Source organism: Ursus maritimus, unplaced genomic scaffold (genome assembly GCF_017311325.1).
Source record: "Ursus maritimus isolate PB19 unplaced genomic scaffold, ASM1731132v1 scaffold_19, whole genome shotgun sequence".
Lineage (NCBI taxonomy): Eukaryota > Metazoa > Chordata > Mammalia > Carnivora > Ursidae > Ursus > Ursus maritimus.
The window spans coordinates 50813893-50827312 of NW_024424341.1; the positions used below are offsets into that span (position 1 = coordinate 50813893).

The following is a 13420-nucleotide window of genomic DNA, read 5'->3' on the forward strand; positions in this document are numbered from 1 at the left end:
GCCCTGGTCACAAGGGCCAGAGTCTTGACTTTGTGCTCTCCTTTTCCACAGATGTGCCCTCATGGCTCAAAAGCCTCCGCTTGCACAAGTATGCGGCCCTCTTCTCACAGATGAGCTACGAGGAGATGATGACACTGACTGAGCAGCATCTGGAGTCTCAGGTGAAGCCAAGGGGACCATCAGGGAGGTGTTGGGGGCAGCACCATTTTGACATTACCCTTGCGGCCCAAGCCTCTCGTGTCTCTTCAGGCCTTGTTGGGGCACCCCAAGTACCTCAGCCTCACATGCCAGCTTCCTATCCCCTTCTGCCCCTACCACAGAATGTCACCAAAGGTGCCCGCCACAAGATAGCCCTGAGCATCCAGAAGCTGCGCGAGAGGCAGAGCGTCCTCAAGTCCCTGGAGAAGGTAAGGACCTGGTATCCCCATCTCCAAGGCCAGCGGACTGCCCAGTGGCTCTGGGTGGCCTCCCCTGGGGGCTTCCCCAGCTCTCAGGTCTGACCTCCAGAGGCCCCAGCCCTGGGGAGGCCAAGAGCAAGTCGGATCACAGGGTTCACCTGCCTATGGCTGAGAGGCTCCCCTCCCTTTCTGTCCTGGTCTGTGTCTCCAGGCTTTGTCGCTGTTAACTCAGTCCCTGCTGACCCCTTTCACTTTCCCATTTCTGACTAGTGTTTCTGATGGAGCAGAATGTCTCCCTGTGTGCATGATCTCTTTCCATTCGGTTGTTTGTCATTCACTAACTCCCCTTCCATATCTGCCTTGATTTGCATTCCTTTTCCCCTTTCCCTGCCACTTGCTTTCTGGTTCCACCCTTGGTGGGACCCTGAGGCTCCAGCATCAGATCACCTTCTCCTGAGCCCCATGGAACTCCACTTTGAAGGGGGGAGGAGGGAATACGTGTATACAAATGTGCGCGTCTATGTGTGTATATGTGAGCTTATATTGTCCTTACGTGCCTTCTCTAAGTGCTAGGACTCAGGGTTCCACCAGCCCTCTCTAAACTCTGTCTGACTCCACTTGTGTAGTCATTCTGTGTAGCTGTGGGGGTCAGCATGTGACCCTGGATGTATCCTCCCTACTTAGGATGTGCTGGAAGGCGGGAATCTGCGCAACGCTCTGCAGGAGCTGCAGCAGATAATCATCACGCCCATCAAGGCCTACAGCGTCCTCCAGGCCACTGTGGCTGCTGCTGCTGCCACCACCCCTACTGCCAAGGATGGGAGCCGGGGGGAGCCACCATTGCCAGGTGCTGAGCCTCCCCTGGCTCACCCCGGCACAGACAAGGGCACTGAGGCCAAGGACCCTCCAGCTGCAGAGAGCTACCCTCCTCCACCAGCTCCGGCTCCCACTGATGGCAGTGAGCCAGCCCCGGCTCCCGTCGCCGACGGAGACATCCCCAGCCAGTTTACACGGGTGATGGGCAAAGGTGAGACCATGCGAGACCCAGCAAGAAGTTCTGGGACAGGGAGCCAAGTGAACCCAGTCATCAGGGATCAAATCCAAGTTAAATGATGGGAGCAGAGCTTTTTAAAGTACCCTGGGGACTAGCTCACTTCAGAGAGGGCTGAGACTGAGAGTAGCAAAGCCCTGCCCTCAGGTATGTCCAGGTTGATTGTAGGAGACAACCCTGACTTACCCGCACAGTGTCTCAGCCTGAGCAGAAGGTGGAACAATGTGTCAGTGGAAATTGTGTACAGTATGAGGCAAATCCATTGGTTCTTTCACAGGGGACTAAAGTCTACAGAACGGGTATGGTGAAACTCACAGTGGGCTTGGCCCTTCCTAAGGCAGCACGGAATAGCCGACTTTACACTTGGGTCCATATTCTTTTAGCTGTGTGACCTGGGGCAAGTGATTCAACCTCTCTGAACCACTATGGTGGGCTTTATATATCCTCAGGATAGCCAGGTCCCATGCTTCACACATAGCTAGAACTCATCCAGCCTGAGTGTCCTCTTCCAACTTTTGTGCTGGCCAGCAGGGGCTGAGGGAGCAGGAGCATGGTAGTGGACATGCTGGGGCTAACTTCCCTCCCTTGCCCTCGTCCCTCAGTGTGCACCCAGCTGCTGGTGTCCCGACCAGACGAGGAGAACATCACCAGTTACCTCCAGCTCATTGAAAAGTGCCTGACTCATGAGGTGAGGCTTTCCCTGGGGTCCCAAGAAGGGAAAGGCTGCCCCCATCACTCTCAGCAGCTACATTCCTCGTGTGGCCCTCAGGGCCCTGCCCAGCAGGCACCCACCCAACGTCTCCAGCCCTCATCTCACCAGTGTTGGCTCCAGCGGCTGCCGTGAGCTCTCCTTCTCAGAGCCTTACTACATATTCCTTCTCTGGGGAGCCAGATTCCCCTCCCTCTTGCTGGTCCCTCAGCGCTCAGTTCAAATGAATACACTCAGGGACGCCTTCACTGGCTCCTCATAGCAGATCAGGCTTCTCACGCCTCCTGGGCTTCTCCCTCGCAGTGCTCATCACAATTCAGGTGGCATGTGATCTTCTCCCCAGCTGAGCTGCGAGCTCTGTGTGCACAGCTTACCTCTGCATCCCAGCATTGCCTGGCACAGAGCAGGCAGGCAGTACATATTTGAGTGGATGAATAGAAGGCAGTTCTGAAAGCACACCCTCCCTGCTTCATGCTCCCAATTCTAGGCGTTCACGGAGACGCAGAAGAAACGGCTGCTGTCCTGGAAACAGCAAGTGCTAAAGCTCCTCCGGACCTTCCCACGCAAAGCTGCACTAGAGATGCAGAACTACCGGCAGCAGAAAGGGTAAGCGGGTGGCCAGGCCGTGGGCACTTCCTTCCCAGGCCCCTGATGGTGAACAGGTAGTGCTCAGTGGGCCGATCGCGTTCTGGGCTGCAAATTAGTTGTCCCATTCAGTCCCTGGCTGACCTTCCACAAGTCACCCAGTGAAGACTTGCCCAAAAGAAGATCAGGGTGTTCTTACCACTAGAACAGAGTACCGAGCTGGCAGAAGCAACACCTGTCCCTTTGCCTGTCCCCTGTTCTCCTTCCCTGTGTGCAGGGGGCTGTGAAGTTCCTTTACTCCCCAAACACTAAATATCACACTTGAGAATTCAAGTTAGGAGAACTGCTGTAAGTGGATATGAGGAAACCTTTGTCTGCTCCTGTCTCCGTCCTGGGGGTACCTTGGAGCAGGAGTACAGTGTGTGATGCAAGGACTTGGGCTGGGAATCCTTGTTTAGAGCAGGTCTGTGTTCTGTCCTTCCCATGGAGATTATGGCGGGGGTTGGTGAGGAAGGGGCAGACAGAGGGGCCCCAACCACCTCAACTGACACCCTGCCTTTACTCTCTCACAGCTGGGCGTTTGGCTCCAACTCACTTCCCATAGCTGGCTCTGTGGGGATGGGGGTGGCCCGGCGGACCCAGCGGCAGTTCCCCATGCCTCCCCGGGCCCTCCCACCCGGCAGGATGGGCCTTCTGAGCCCTTCAGGCATTGGGGGCATCTCCCCCCGACATGCCCTCACTAGCCCCAGCCTTGGGGGCCAGGGCCGACAGGTGAGCCAGCGGGAAGCAGAGGGCCTGGCGTTTCTGGGATTGGGGTGGTGGTGCCTGGGCTGTGCATGTCCATGTGTTTGCACATGGCTCAGAGGGGAGAGGCTCCTTTGCCAGCTCCACTGAGCCTGGGCTTGGGCCTCGGCCTCTTCCCCTTCCCGCTCAGCTCACCACTTTTCTCTTTTCCCGTGCCCTATGCAGAACCTGTGGTTTGCCAACCCCGGAGGCAGCAACAGCATGCCCAGCCAGAGCCGCAGCTCTGTGCAGCGCACCCACTCCCTCCCGGTCCATTCATCGCCCCAGGCCATTCTCATGTTCCCTCCAGGTAAGCTGCCTCCACCCTTGGGCTCTGCCTCAGCAACACCATTAGGTGGTCCTTCTCTCAGTCCCATTCCCCCTGTCCTCTCCTACCTCCCACCACTCTGCACCCATCTTCCCACATCCTGAGTTTTCTTATACCCCTCCACTCCCCCACTTCAGTTTTCTTTCTCAGATCCTGCCTTCTTTCTGTCTTCTCTCTCTCCTACTCCCGGCCCTACCTCTCCACACCTCTCCCTCCCTGTGTTCACAGTCCTAGTGTCCCTGTTGGTCTCTGTTACCATTTCCTTAGAGGGTCATTAAATACTCAGTTTGGAAGGGCTGGAGGGGATGAGACAGTTGAAGCATCGAGGTTTCAATGGAGGGGAGTCCTGCCTGTCAGTCCCCTGGGATCCTTCCAGGCAGGAACCAGCTGACTTCAATTCTTAGATCAGCTTCTGAATTCAAGTTAGGAGACCCTAAAGGGTCTGTGAGGTGAGACTGCTGTTTTCCCTCTGCTCACAGACCAGTCTAGAGATGAGAGATTAGAATGAGGGTGAAGTGGGCAAAAGTGAGGTTAGAGAAACTCTAGCCCTGCGTTTCTCGTCGAGTGGGGGTGTCCCCTGCCCTGGGCCCCGGAGGCTACAGAGGCAGAGACAGCTGGTCTGGGAAGGGCTGCCTCTGGAGAGATCTTCGATTTGCGGGTGATGGGGCACCTGGCTAGCTCATCAGTAGAGCATGAAACTCTTGGTCTCAGGGTTATGAGTTCAACCCCCATGTTGGAGGTAGAGTTTTACTTAAAAAAACATTTTTTTAAAAATGAGATTTGCAGGTGACCTAAGCGCTTCATGACATAAACTACCAAATCAGTCGGTTTCTTAACTTAATGAGCTTATGGGAACTGCCATCTGGCAGAGGCAGAGGACCCTGTCCATTGTATTCATCCTAGCATAGAGCTTGGCACGTGGTAAGCATCTGTAACTGATGTACGTGACTGGATGGATGAACTGCACAAGCTAGAAAATGGAACAGTTCTTTGGTGTGCTGTGTGCTGGACTGTGTATCCAACGGCTTTCCACACCGTCAAATCAGATCCTCCCAGCTGCATACATGAGGGCGCTGGTGTTATTCCCATCATATCAGTCATGAATCTGAGACTCAGGTGACTTGCCCAAGGTCAAAAAAATATTTGCTAAGAAGAGGCAGTTAGGTGTCCTGACATGGCCTGAGCTCAGAGTTCATTGGGGATGTGATGACAGGTGAGGCTGGAGGTGGGAGCAAGGTCTTCTGAACTCAGGTAGAAAGCTGAGGCTTCCTTCCCGTAGCCGTGAAGAGCCAAGGAGGGGTTTTAAGCAGTGTGCGGTGGGGTCAGGTCTGCACAGGGAAGTGGGCTGTTTCCCAGATACCAGAACAAGAGGCCCTTTAGAGATGGTTTGAGGACAAGCCCCATGGAGGCTGTCCTGATTTGCCCTGTCTGCTGGGCCTGCCCAGGTAACATCCTGCCCAGAGGAGCAAGTCCAAGTGGGGATGGGAAGGGTTCTAATTAAGCTTCTGCACCAAGTACAGAGCAGGTCATCAGTCAAGGAGTACAGGCTGCCCAGTGCCTGGGGCTAATGCCCCCGACTGTGCCTAAGGCAGCATGCAGTGTGTGGCCTCCAGGAAGCTCCCTCAGCTTCCCGTCACTCCCTCGGCCTGCTGGTCAGGCTTTCTGTTCATTGCTAAGCCTCTGCCCTTGCCATTGTTGCCTCTGCCTGCTCTGTGACACACCCAGGCCTGTCTGTGTCCTTCATCCCTGCCCAGTCATACTTCCCATCGGGGTATGTGCCACATCTTACGTCTTACATGCAGTTTCTCTGTCTCTTGCCTCTCCCTCCCTCCCTCCCTCCTTTTCCTCTTATCCCTTTCAGCCCCTCCCCCCCACCAGCCCATCCAGTCCTTTGTCTCCCAGGTTCTGCTTCTGCACTTGGTTCAGCCCTCGCTTCTGTTCTTTCTCCCCCTCAGACTGCCCGGTCCCTGGGCCTGACCTGGAGATCAATCCCACTCTGGAGTCTCTGTGTCTGAGCATGACAGAACACGCCTTGGGTGGTGAGCATTTCCTCTTTCCCTGACCCAGCTCCCACCTACCCAGCAGCGTCTCCGCCTCTGAACTGAGCAACTCAGAGCATCCTGAGGGGTCCCTAGGGGAGGCCAGCCTCCAGGGAGGGCCTGACTGGGATGACAGGCTACCCAAGCGCCTTTTCTTGGGCCTCCCGCCAGTTCCTGATCTTCCTCCCTTCCTCCCTTTCTTACCACAGATGGGACAGACAAAACCTCCACCATCTGACGGGACCCACAGCCCAGCGCACCCATAGGCTCCCTGGGCGGCGGGCGGGGGCCAACCCCCAACGGGCTTCTCCGCGACAGCGAGAGGGTGGGCTGGCTCAGCTATACATTCTAGTATTTTTCTACTCTCTCACCCTTTTAACTTTTGTTTAACATTGGCACACGCCTTGCTCACTCCCAGGCCCGTCGAGGGATCTCTGCTGAGGCTCAGGGAGGGAGGGGGCAGCCAGGATAAAGGGGGCAGGGACCGGCCAGCCTGACTGCCCCCCCTTCCCTCCCTCATCCCCCACCTGGCCCCGTCCCACCCCTGCCTCCTCCAGACTGCCAGCCACCTGCCCCTCCTAAGGGAGCAGCTTCCCCCTATCTTGTGGGGCCGGCTCAGAACCATCTGACATTTGGGGAGAGAGAAGCGGGGTTGATAACCTGCTCTCCTGGATGTTATTTGAGAGGAGCTAAGGAGAAGGTGGTGGATGAGGAGAGGAGCCTCTCTCTCTCTCCTTGCCACCTTCTTCTTCCCCATTCCCATCATTCCCCAAGGACAGGAGCCACCCTCCTTTCACTCACCTCCTTTTTGCCCTGTTTACCAGAGGTTCTCTACAATTAATTTCTTAGGCCTATTTAAGATGCATATTTATATAGTTCTTAACGGTTTTTCTCTCTGATCATTCCCTCTCATTTTTAGAATCCCCAGGCCTCTCTCTGAGCCAAGAAAGTGGCAGGGGGAGCCTGAATTTTATGAGGGGAGAGGGCAGAGCCCGCTCCTCCAGACCCCCTAGCCCTTCCCCACTTCCCCCCCAGTCCTGGCTCCCCAGATGCAGAGGTTGAAGGCCGGGAGCCAGGGCAGCCAGTGAGGTCAGGAAGTCTGTTGCCTTAACATCCCCTTCCCACAACCAACACACACCCTTGTCCACTCCCAGGTCTGGTTGCTGAAAGACTTGGGGTTAAGGAATAAGGGAACGGGGATTGTTTGGTTTTTGGTTTCTTTCCCCTCCCCTCTTTTCTTTCATCCTTCCCCACCCCCCATTCTGTCATGACCTCACTTAAGTGGAACACTAGATCATAACCCAGAGATTTGTCCCAGCTGTGGAGTCATACAGACCCTCTGGTCTCTGTTCCTGCTGAGGGGTTGTGCTGGGGCCCAGGTGGAGGGAGGGGACTTGGGGGTTCAGGCTGTGGGGAAGCCAGGGTCCCCTATTTCAACCCCTCTTCCCACTCAACCCCCCCACCCCCCACTGGGACATTCTCAAGCTTTTCACACCGAAAAGGAAAAAAAAATGTTATTTTTAGATACATTTTATGAATAACTTTTGTTATGAATATGGCTGGTAACCATTGTGTATGTTATTAAAGATACAAAATGTTGGGAAAAAACAAAAAACCAAAAAAAAAAAAAAAATTTTAAAACCACCGCCCTCCCTGCACTCAGCCCATTCCCCAGACCTTCTTGCCTCTGCCCTCCTGGTCTGGACCTCCCTCAGCTCTGAGCCCAGGGAGGGGGAGGAAGCCAGGGGGTGGGGTGGCCCTGGGGATCTGCTAAGGTTCCCACCTCCTCTCCCAGTGCCGGGCTGGGTGGGGTGTCAGGTTTATTTATGTACCTCTTGCACACTCATCAACCTATGCAAGTCCCCCACCCCGGCCCCTCCATGTTTCTGTGCCTTTGCTCATTCCCCTCAAACTCCCAGGGCTTCTCCAGTCCCCCTCTCCCAATAGCCCCGGGAAGTGGGATGGACAGGGGCCACCTCGTTTGGATTCAGCAGGGTGTCCCTCTTACAGGACCCTCACCACCTCCCAGCCAGTCCTGTCTTCACTACCCATCAGGGTGAGCTGGCTCTGCCTGGCATTGGGACGTGGTGAGGGACACCCCCCCACACACATATACAATGGGAGGCAAGAGCTGCCCCCCTCCCCCCACCTGACAGCAGAGTGTGCAGGACGCAGGCGGCCCCACTCTGATGGGCAGGACCCTGACCCTCTTCTGCCCCAGCCCCTCCCCAGCCCCTTTCCCCCCACCATGATTTCACCCTCCCTCCTATCCCCAGCCCCACTGGCAGAATCAGCTTTGAGTAACTGTACAGTTTTTCTCGCTGTTGGAGAAGACTTACTTGTTGGAGTTTCACTTGTTTAATGGTCTGGGCTTATTTTGGAAAAAAAAAAAAAAAACAAGAAACAAAAACAAAAAAAGAATTCTGAACTTTGTTATGCTACACTTCATGGAAAACCTAACAGCCTCAAACTGAGGCCATTGAGCTCCTGGGATGGGGGGAAGGAGAGGTATAAGCAGAATGAGACCATAGGGCTGGGAAGGGACATAAACGGAAAAAAGTCAGCTTTATTAACAGCAAGGCTTGGAGGAGAGGGGGGAAACGAACAAAGCGAAGGGCTCACAAATAGACCACTCGCAAAGTGCCTTCCTGCGCATAATAATTGCATTATAATCATGTCTGCACCAACCTGAAGGACCTGGGACTCAGTCACTGTCACTGTCAGCTTCACTGGAATCAGAAGCTGCAGCTTCACTGCCATCCTCCTGGGCAGAGTGCTCACTGCCACTGGGGAAGGGACTGGCACTGCGGCTCCGGCTCCGCTGGCCACCCGCATCACTGCCACTGTCCGAATCATTGTCACTGCCACGGGCCTGGCCTCTGTCCTCATCATCAGAATCTGCGTCGTCTTCTGAATCCGCATCACTGCCAAAGATCTCCTCTTTGTCCCGAGCAGCCCGGGCCTCATCCTCGCTGCTCTCATCCTCGCCGCTACCACTCTTGTCACTCGCCTCATCCCTGTCACCCTCTTCACGTTCACTCTCGCTGCCTGATCGCTCATCCTCGCTGCCTTCCTTCTCACTGCTGCTGCCTTTCTCTCGCTCCTCATCTGTAAGGGAGCCGGGAGAAGTGAGACCCAGTTTCCCACCCTTCCAGGGCTCCTGGGGTTTGGCCTGTCCAGCTTTACCTGAGCCCCCAGCTTCTTTCTCTTCTGTCTCCATCTCTTCTTCCTCTTCCTCCTCGGGTTCGTGGTTCTCCAGCTGGGCCTTCCGTGCCTCCTAGAAGCAGCAGGGTTGAGGGGAAGTAGGGTGTTCTGTCAGGCTTCTGTCTTTCTCCTCACCCACCCCCACTCTCTCCCAGGTGCCCTAGGCCAGTGATGTTTGTTACCTGGGCTTCTAATTCCTTCTCGTTCATGTCCCGGTGTTTGACCACAAGCAGTGCATTGGTACCAGACTGAACCCCAGCCTTTGCCCGGCGTTTACTCAGGCGGACCCTGCAGTGGGCACGTTGGTGGGGAGGGGTGTGTAGAAGATGCATTTAAAGACTGTACTGGGGGATCCAGCCTGACTTGGTTCTTACTTCCTGACCAAAGCTTAGTCCAGAACAGACCAGAATAAATGCAGGTTGAATGAAGGAGACTAAACTCAGAGGTTGGATAAGGGAAAGGGAAGGATAATAGCTCCATGAGTCTCCTGTATTTATAAGTGTATGTATACACACACACACACACACACACACACACACACACACACACACACAATCATCTTACATATATACGTAAGAGATTTTAAGGTGAATTAGTTAGCAACACTTAAAAGCACAGAATCTAGATCATTGGCTTTTGGAAAATGTTAATCTGTGGCTCCACTGAGACTTTTTCTTCCCATAACATAGCAACAACAGGTTGGAGTCCTTTGCTGGGCTAGGTCATGGTGCCCCTTGGAGGTTGTCAAGAGCTCCAGGTCACCCAGAGCCCACCAGCCCACTGCGTTACCTTTTACATGGGATCAGAGTTTGTGACCTCTGCTTTAAACAAACTCAGGGTCACACTTTCTTTCCCATCCCTTACATTACACCAAGGTAAACTTCTAGGAGTAAACTTCCAGCTCTCAGGGGAAAGTTTGTGGGGGTCACCTTTTTTAACTCGGGTATCCAAGATATCGTTTAAAACATTTATGCTAATTTGATGTATTGCTCCGTATTTTGCCCATGTTGACTTTCACATGAAGTCTCTTACTACATCAGAGGGAACTTGGCTATCTACCCTACAAAAAAGCTCAATCTCGAGATTTTTTTCCTGCGTTCACATGTTAGAACCATGTCCAGCTCACATACTCAAGCAAGCTTCTGCTACTCTTGTTTGAAACGCAAGAGACCAGTCCTTACGTACAAATGACCTCCAAGGTAGTTCCTGCATACCAGGATCAGGGTTCTAAAGCACAGGCCCAGGCTAATCTGAGGTGGTAGTGTACCAAGTACCTGGTCTCCAATTCATTGTAGTAAACCCCATCACCCTCCCGGAAGATGAAGAAGTAGTTCTCCTCGTAGCCCTTGCTAGCTTTGTTCTTCACGTTCCAGTTGTACTCCCGAGCAATCTTGTAGTCATACCTGATGAGGATGAGGGGAACAAGGTCAGCAGCCCCATTTCTCTCTTAGGGAGAAAAGGGAGACCCAGTTCTCCGTTCCCAAAACGTTAACGCCGACCCACGCACACATCATCTGGTGCATAGTCCATCTCCTCCTCCTGGTCCCGCTTTCGTTTCTTCAGTGTCTCCTCCACAGGCAGGAAATAGGCCACAAACTGGTTCCCTTCCTCATCCATCATGCCTCTGGATGGGAGAAGAGGAGGAAGAGTGAAGAGTGAGGACAAAGGGGCAATGAGGAACAGGCCAAGGTGGGCAGTGGGGCCACTCACTTACCTGATCATGGCCTGAGACATCATCTCCAAAGCAGCTGCACCACTCGTGTCCTTGGGGGCTGGGTCTGAGTCAAAAATTACCTGAGCACATGGGTTGATCCACATCTAGGGGCAAGAGCACTTGGATTAGACTGGGACAAGCAGAGGTGGCAAGCTATCCCTTGTTACTTCCTGCCCTGGCTCTGACCTTAAAGTCTGGGAAGACAGGCATGACCTCCACCGGTGTCACTCGAGGCTTGCTGTAATGCTGGGAGATCTGATGGGGGCAAAAACAGGGTGGGTGAGGAGGATGTGGAGCTCTGGAACTACACCTTGGTCTGCCCCCAAACCCCATCCCATCCCAATCCCTCAATTAACCGATTTCTGGGCATCCTCAAAAGTTTTCTCAATGGCTGTGATCTGGCTATCCCTGTCTTTGTATATTTCTTCCTCCGTGAACTGCTGCTTCACAGAAACCCCAATCCTAGGAGTAAAGAGAAAGGCCTTTAGGGGTCACTGGACACACCTGAAATCTCCACTTTCCCTCCCTACCCACCACAACTTACTTGACCTCAGGCTTCTCATTGGAGATGCCATAACGATTGAACTCAGTGGAGATGTACTCAGTCTTCCTCATCCACGGCACCACCTTCGCGTGCTGCTGGGATCTGGGGGTAGAGTATTAGGCACCTGGGACCCACCACCCTCCTCCCATCATAGATCCCCCCCCCATCTCCAGTTCCCACTCAGCACACTCTCACCTCTTGGAGCTTGTGGGGGCCTGAATCTCCTCTTCCAAAAGCTTCTCATCAGCTGGATCTAGGAGTACTAGAGGAGAACAAGGGGCAGGAGGGCTATGAGGGCTGTGAGGGAGGGCCTGGCCTTTGCTGGCCTAGAGCAAGCCCTACCTCCCTTTCCACATACCGTTGGGGTCGATGCGGTAGGTATCCGGGTTGATGAGGTCAATGGTGACCCCCAGGTCTGGCTCAGTGAGGAGGTCATGTTTGTGCTGTTTTTCCAAAGAAGTCGCTTTGTACTGGACGAACCTGGATGGGGAAACATACCCATTATGGTTTCCTGATTCCAACTTTACACCTCATATTCCTGCTTCCCAGAGGCTAACCTTTTCCAGGGAGGAACTCAAAATGGGAGTGTCCCCCATGTTGGAGTCAGAAGACTGGCTCTTCAGTGGGAAAAGACTTAGACGCTGCTTGTTTCATTCATCAACAAATATTTATGGAGTACCTACTACCGTATTATTAAGTACTGTTCTAGGCCCCAAGAAGAGAGAAGTCAACAAGAGAAGCAATCCTTGCCCTCAAGGAACTCATGATCTAAGCGAGATGTTTTGCCCTCAGTCTCACCTGTTCTGGTCAAAGGGGTAGGTGATGAACTTGGGGTCGAAGGGGATGTCAGGGAGACTGTTGCAGTACTTCACTCGGCAGACCACTCCAGACCTGGGAATACAGTGGCTCAAAACCCGGCCCCTGCTGCCCCACCTCTGCTTCCAGCCCCCACTTGCCCACCCCTGCTGGGAAAACCCAATGGGGCTCACCTCTCAGGCAGAGTCCGGTGAGAATTGGGCCTGGTAGGTAAGAGAGACATTGACAGAAAGATGGAGAAAACAGGATTGACAGAAGAATAAAGGGGGTTTCTCCAAGTTTTTAAAATAGGTAAGGAGGGGGTGACAAATGGTAATCTCTTTGGGAGCAGTGCTCCAAGTACTTTAACGGAAGGATGTCAAGGATTCAACTCCTTGTAGAGAAAGTGTCTCCAAACGCTCTCATGAATGAATCCAACTGCTCAATCCCTTGTGGAGGGGACGTCTTCAAGTGCTTTAATAGAACTACATGCTCAATTGCTTTTAGCAAAGGGGTTCTCCAAACGCTTGACTGGAGTAATAAACGCACAATCCCTTCTAGATAGTCTCCCAAGAGCTCAATCCCTGAACTCCATGGCAGGGAGGTGGGGGCAACACCCCATCCCTGAAGGAACCCACCCCTGCCTGTCAAAAGTGAGCGCTCCGTGACGTCACGGCGTTCGCGGCGAGGGTTTGACATCACTGGCGGATTTGGGGTGCTGGTGACGTCGTAGGAAGACACCCGCACCCAACCCCCCGCCTCGCCGAAACCTGGATAGACCTAGAGGAAAGCGGTACAGCCAGGTGGAGTGGCGCCTACCTGTGGCCATCCTCCCGCTGGGCCTGAGTCTGGATGGTGGGCGCCATGGCGACAAGGCGAAGGAAGCCCGGACGGGGTCCTTGCTGAGCCGCGGGGAGACGCGGAGGGGTGTACCGACGTCGGCGGACGCCTAATCCGAGGGAGGGCTCGGGTTGGCGCCGCTCTCTGCCGAGGTGGGGTCGGAATGAGGTGGGCTGGTGAAGAGTTCCAGTGGAGACTCAGCTAAACGCGCAGGCAGCGCCAAAGACGGACTCGCAGCTCCGGCTCCACCAACTGCCGCCAAGACGCTGAGGACCCGACAGGTCGCCTCAGGCCACGAGGCCTTCTGGGAAATAGAGTCCGGATTAGCCCCACACCCGGATTGGCAAACGGCTGGGTAAAGGGCGGAGCGAGGGAGGAAAAGCCTCTTGTGATTGGCGAATCGGTATCTCAGTCTGGACGTCTTATTTGA

The 13420-nt window shown here is 54.2% G+C and overlaps 2 protein-coding genes across 3 annotated transcripts in view; one reads left to right on the plus strand and one right to left on the minus strand.

The window, feature by feature from the left end:
• The window catches only part of SAMD4B (sterile alpha motif domain containing 4B), a 36712-nt gene extending 29236 nt beyond the window's left edge, over positions 1-7476 (plus strand). For both annotated transcript variants that reach the window (XM_040633961.1, XM_008688693.2), the window contains exons 5-13: positions 52-161; positions 321-407; positions 1083-1425; positions 2052-2137; positions 2646-2764; positions 3316-3514; positions 3713-3836; positions 5810-5893; positions 6103-7476. In XM_040633961.1, the coding sequence (XP_040489895.1) occupies positions 52-161; positions 321-407; positions 1083-1425; positions 2052-2137; positions 2646-2764; positions 3316-3514; positions 3713-3836; positions 5810-5893; positions 6103-6131 (1181 nt within the window). In that variant the 3' untranslated portion in view covers positions 6132-7476. The remainder of the gene's footprint in view (positions 1-51; positions 162-320; positions 408-1082; positions 1426-2051; positions 2138-2645; positions 2765-3315; positions 3515-3712; positions 3837-5809; positions 5894-6102) is intronic.
• Positions 7477-8439: 963 nt separating this feature from the next.
• On the minus strand, positions 8440-13294 carry PAF1 (PAF1 homolog, Paf1/RNA polymerase II complex component). The gene is made up of 14 exons (XM_008688694.2): positions 12970-13294; positions 12345-12374; positions 12154-12246; positions 11714-11835; positions 11551-11617; positions 11356-11457; positions 11168-11273; positions 10998-11066; positions 10812-10915; positions 10605-10721; positions 10372-10500; positions 9280-9385; positions 9080-9170; positions 8440-9001 (listed from the first exon to the last, which is right to left on the minus strand). Exons 1-14 carry the CDS (start codon positions 13014-13016, stop codon positions 8598-8600), a joined length of 1587 nt encoding a protein of 528 aa, XP_008686916.1. The 5' UTR covers positions 13017-13294; the 3' UTR covers positions 8440-8597.
• Positions 13295-13420: the final 126 nt, after the last annotated feature.

What these genes read in the sequence shown, in the direction of transcription:
- PAF1 (XM_008688694.2), bottom strand. Translation starts at nt 13,016, where the DNA reads ATGGCGCCCACCATCCAGACTCAGGCCCAGCGGGAGGATGGCCACAG. An exon ending in CTGTCTTCCCAGACTTTAAG is followed by an intron (nt 10,916 to 10,997) that starts GTCAGAGCCAGG and finishes TCTTGCCCCTAG; the next exon opens with ATGTGGATCAACCCATGTGC. An exon ending in ATGTCTCAGGCCATGATCAG is followed by an intron (nt 10,722 to 10,811) that starts GTAAGTGAGTGG and finishes TCTCCCATCCAG; the next exon opens with AGGCATGATGGATGAGGAAG.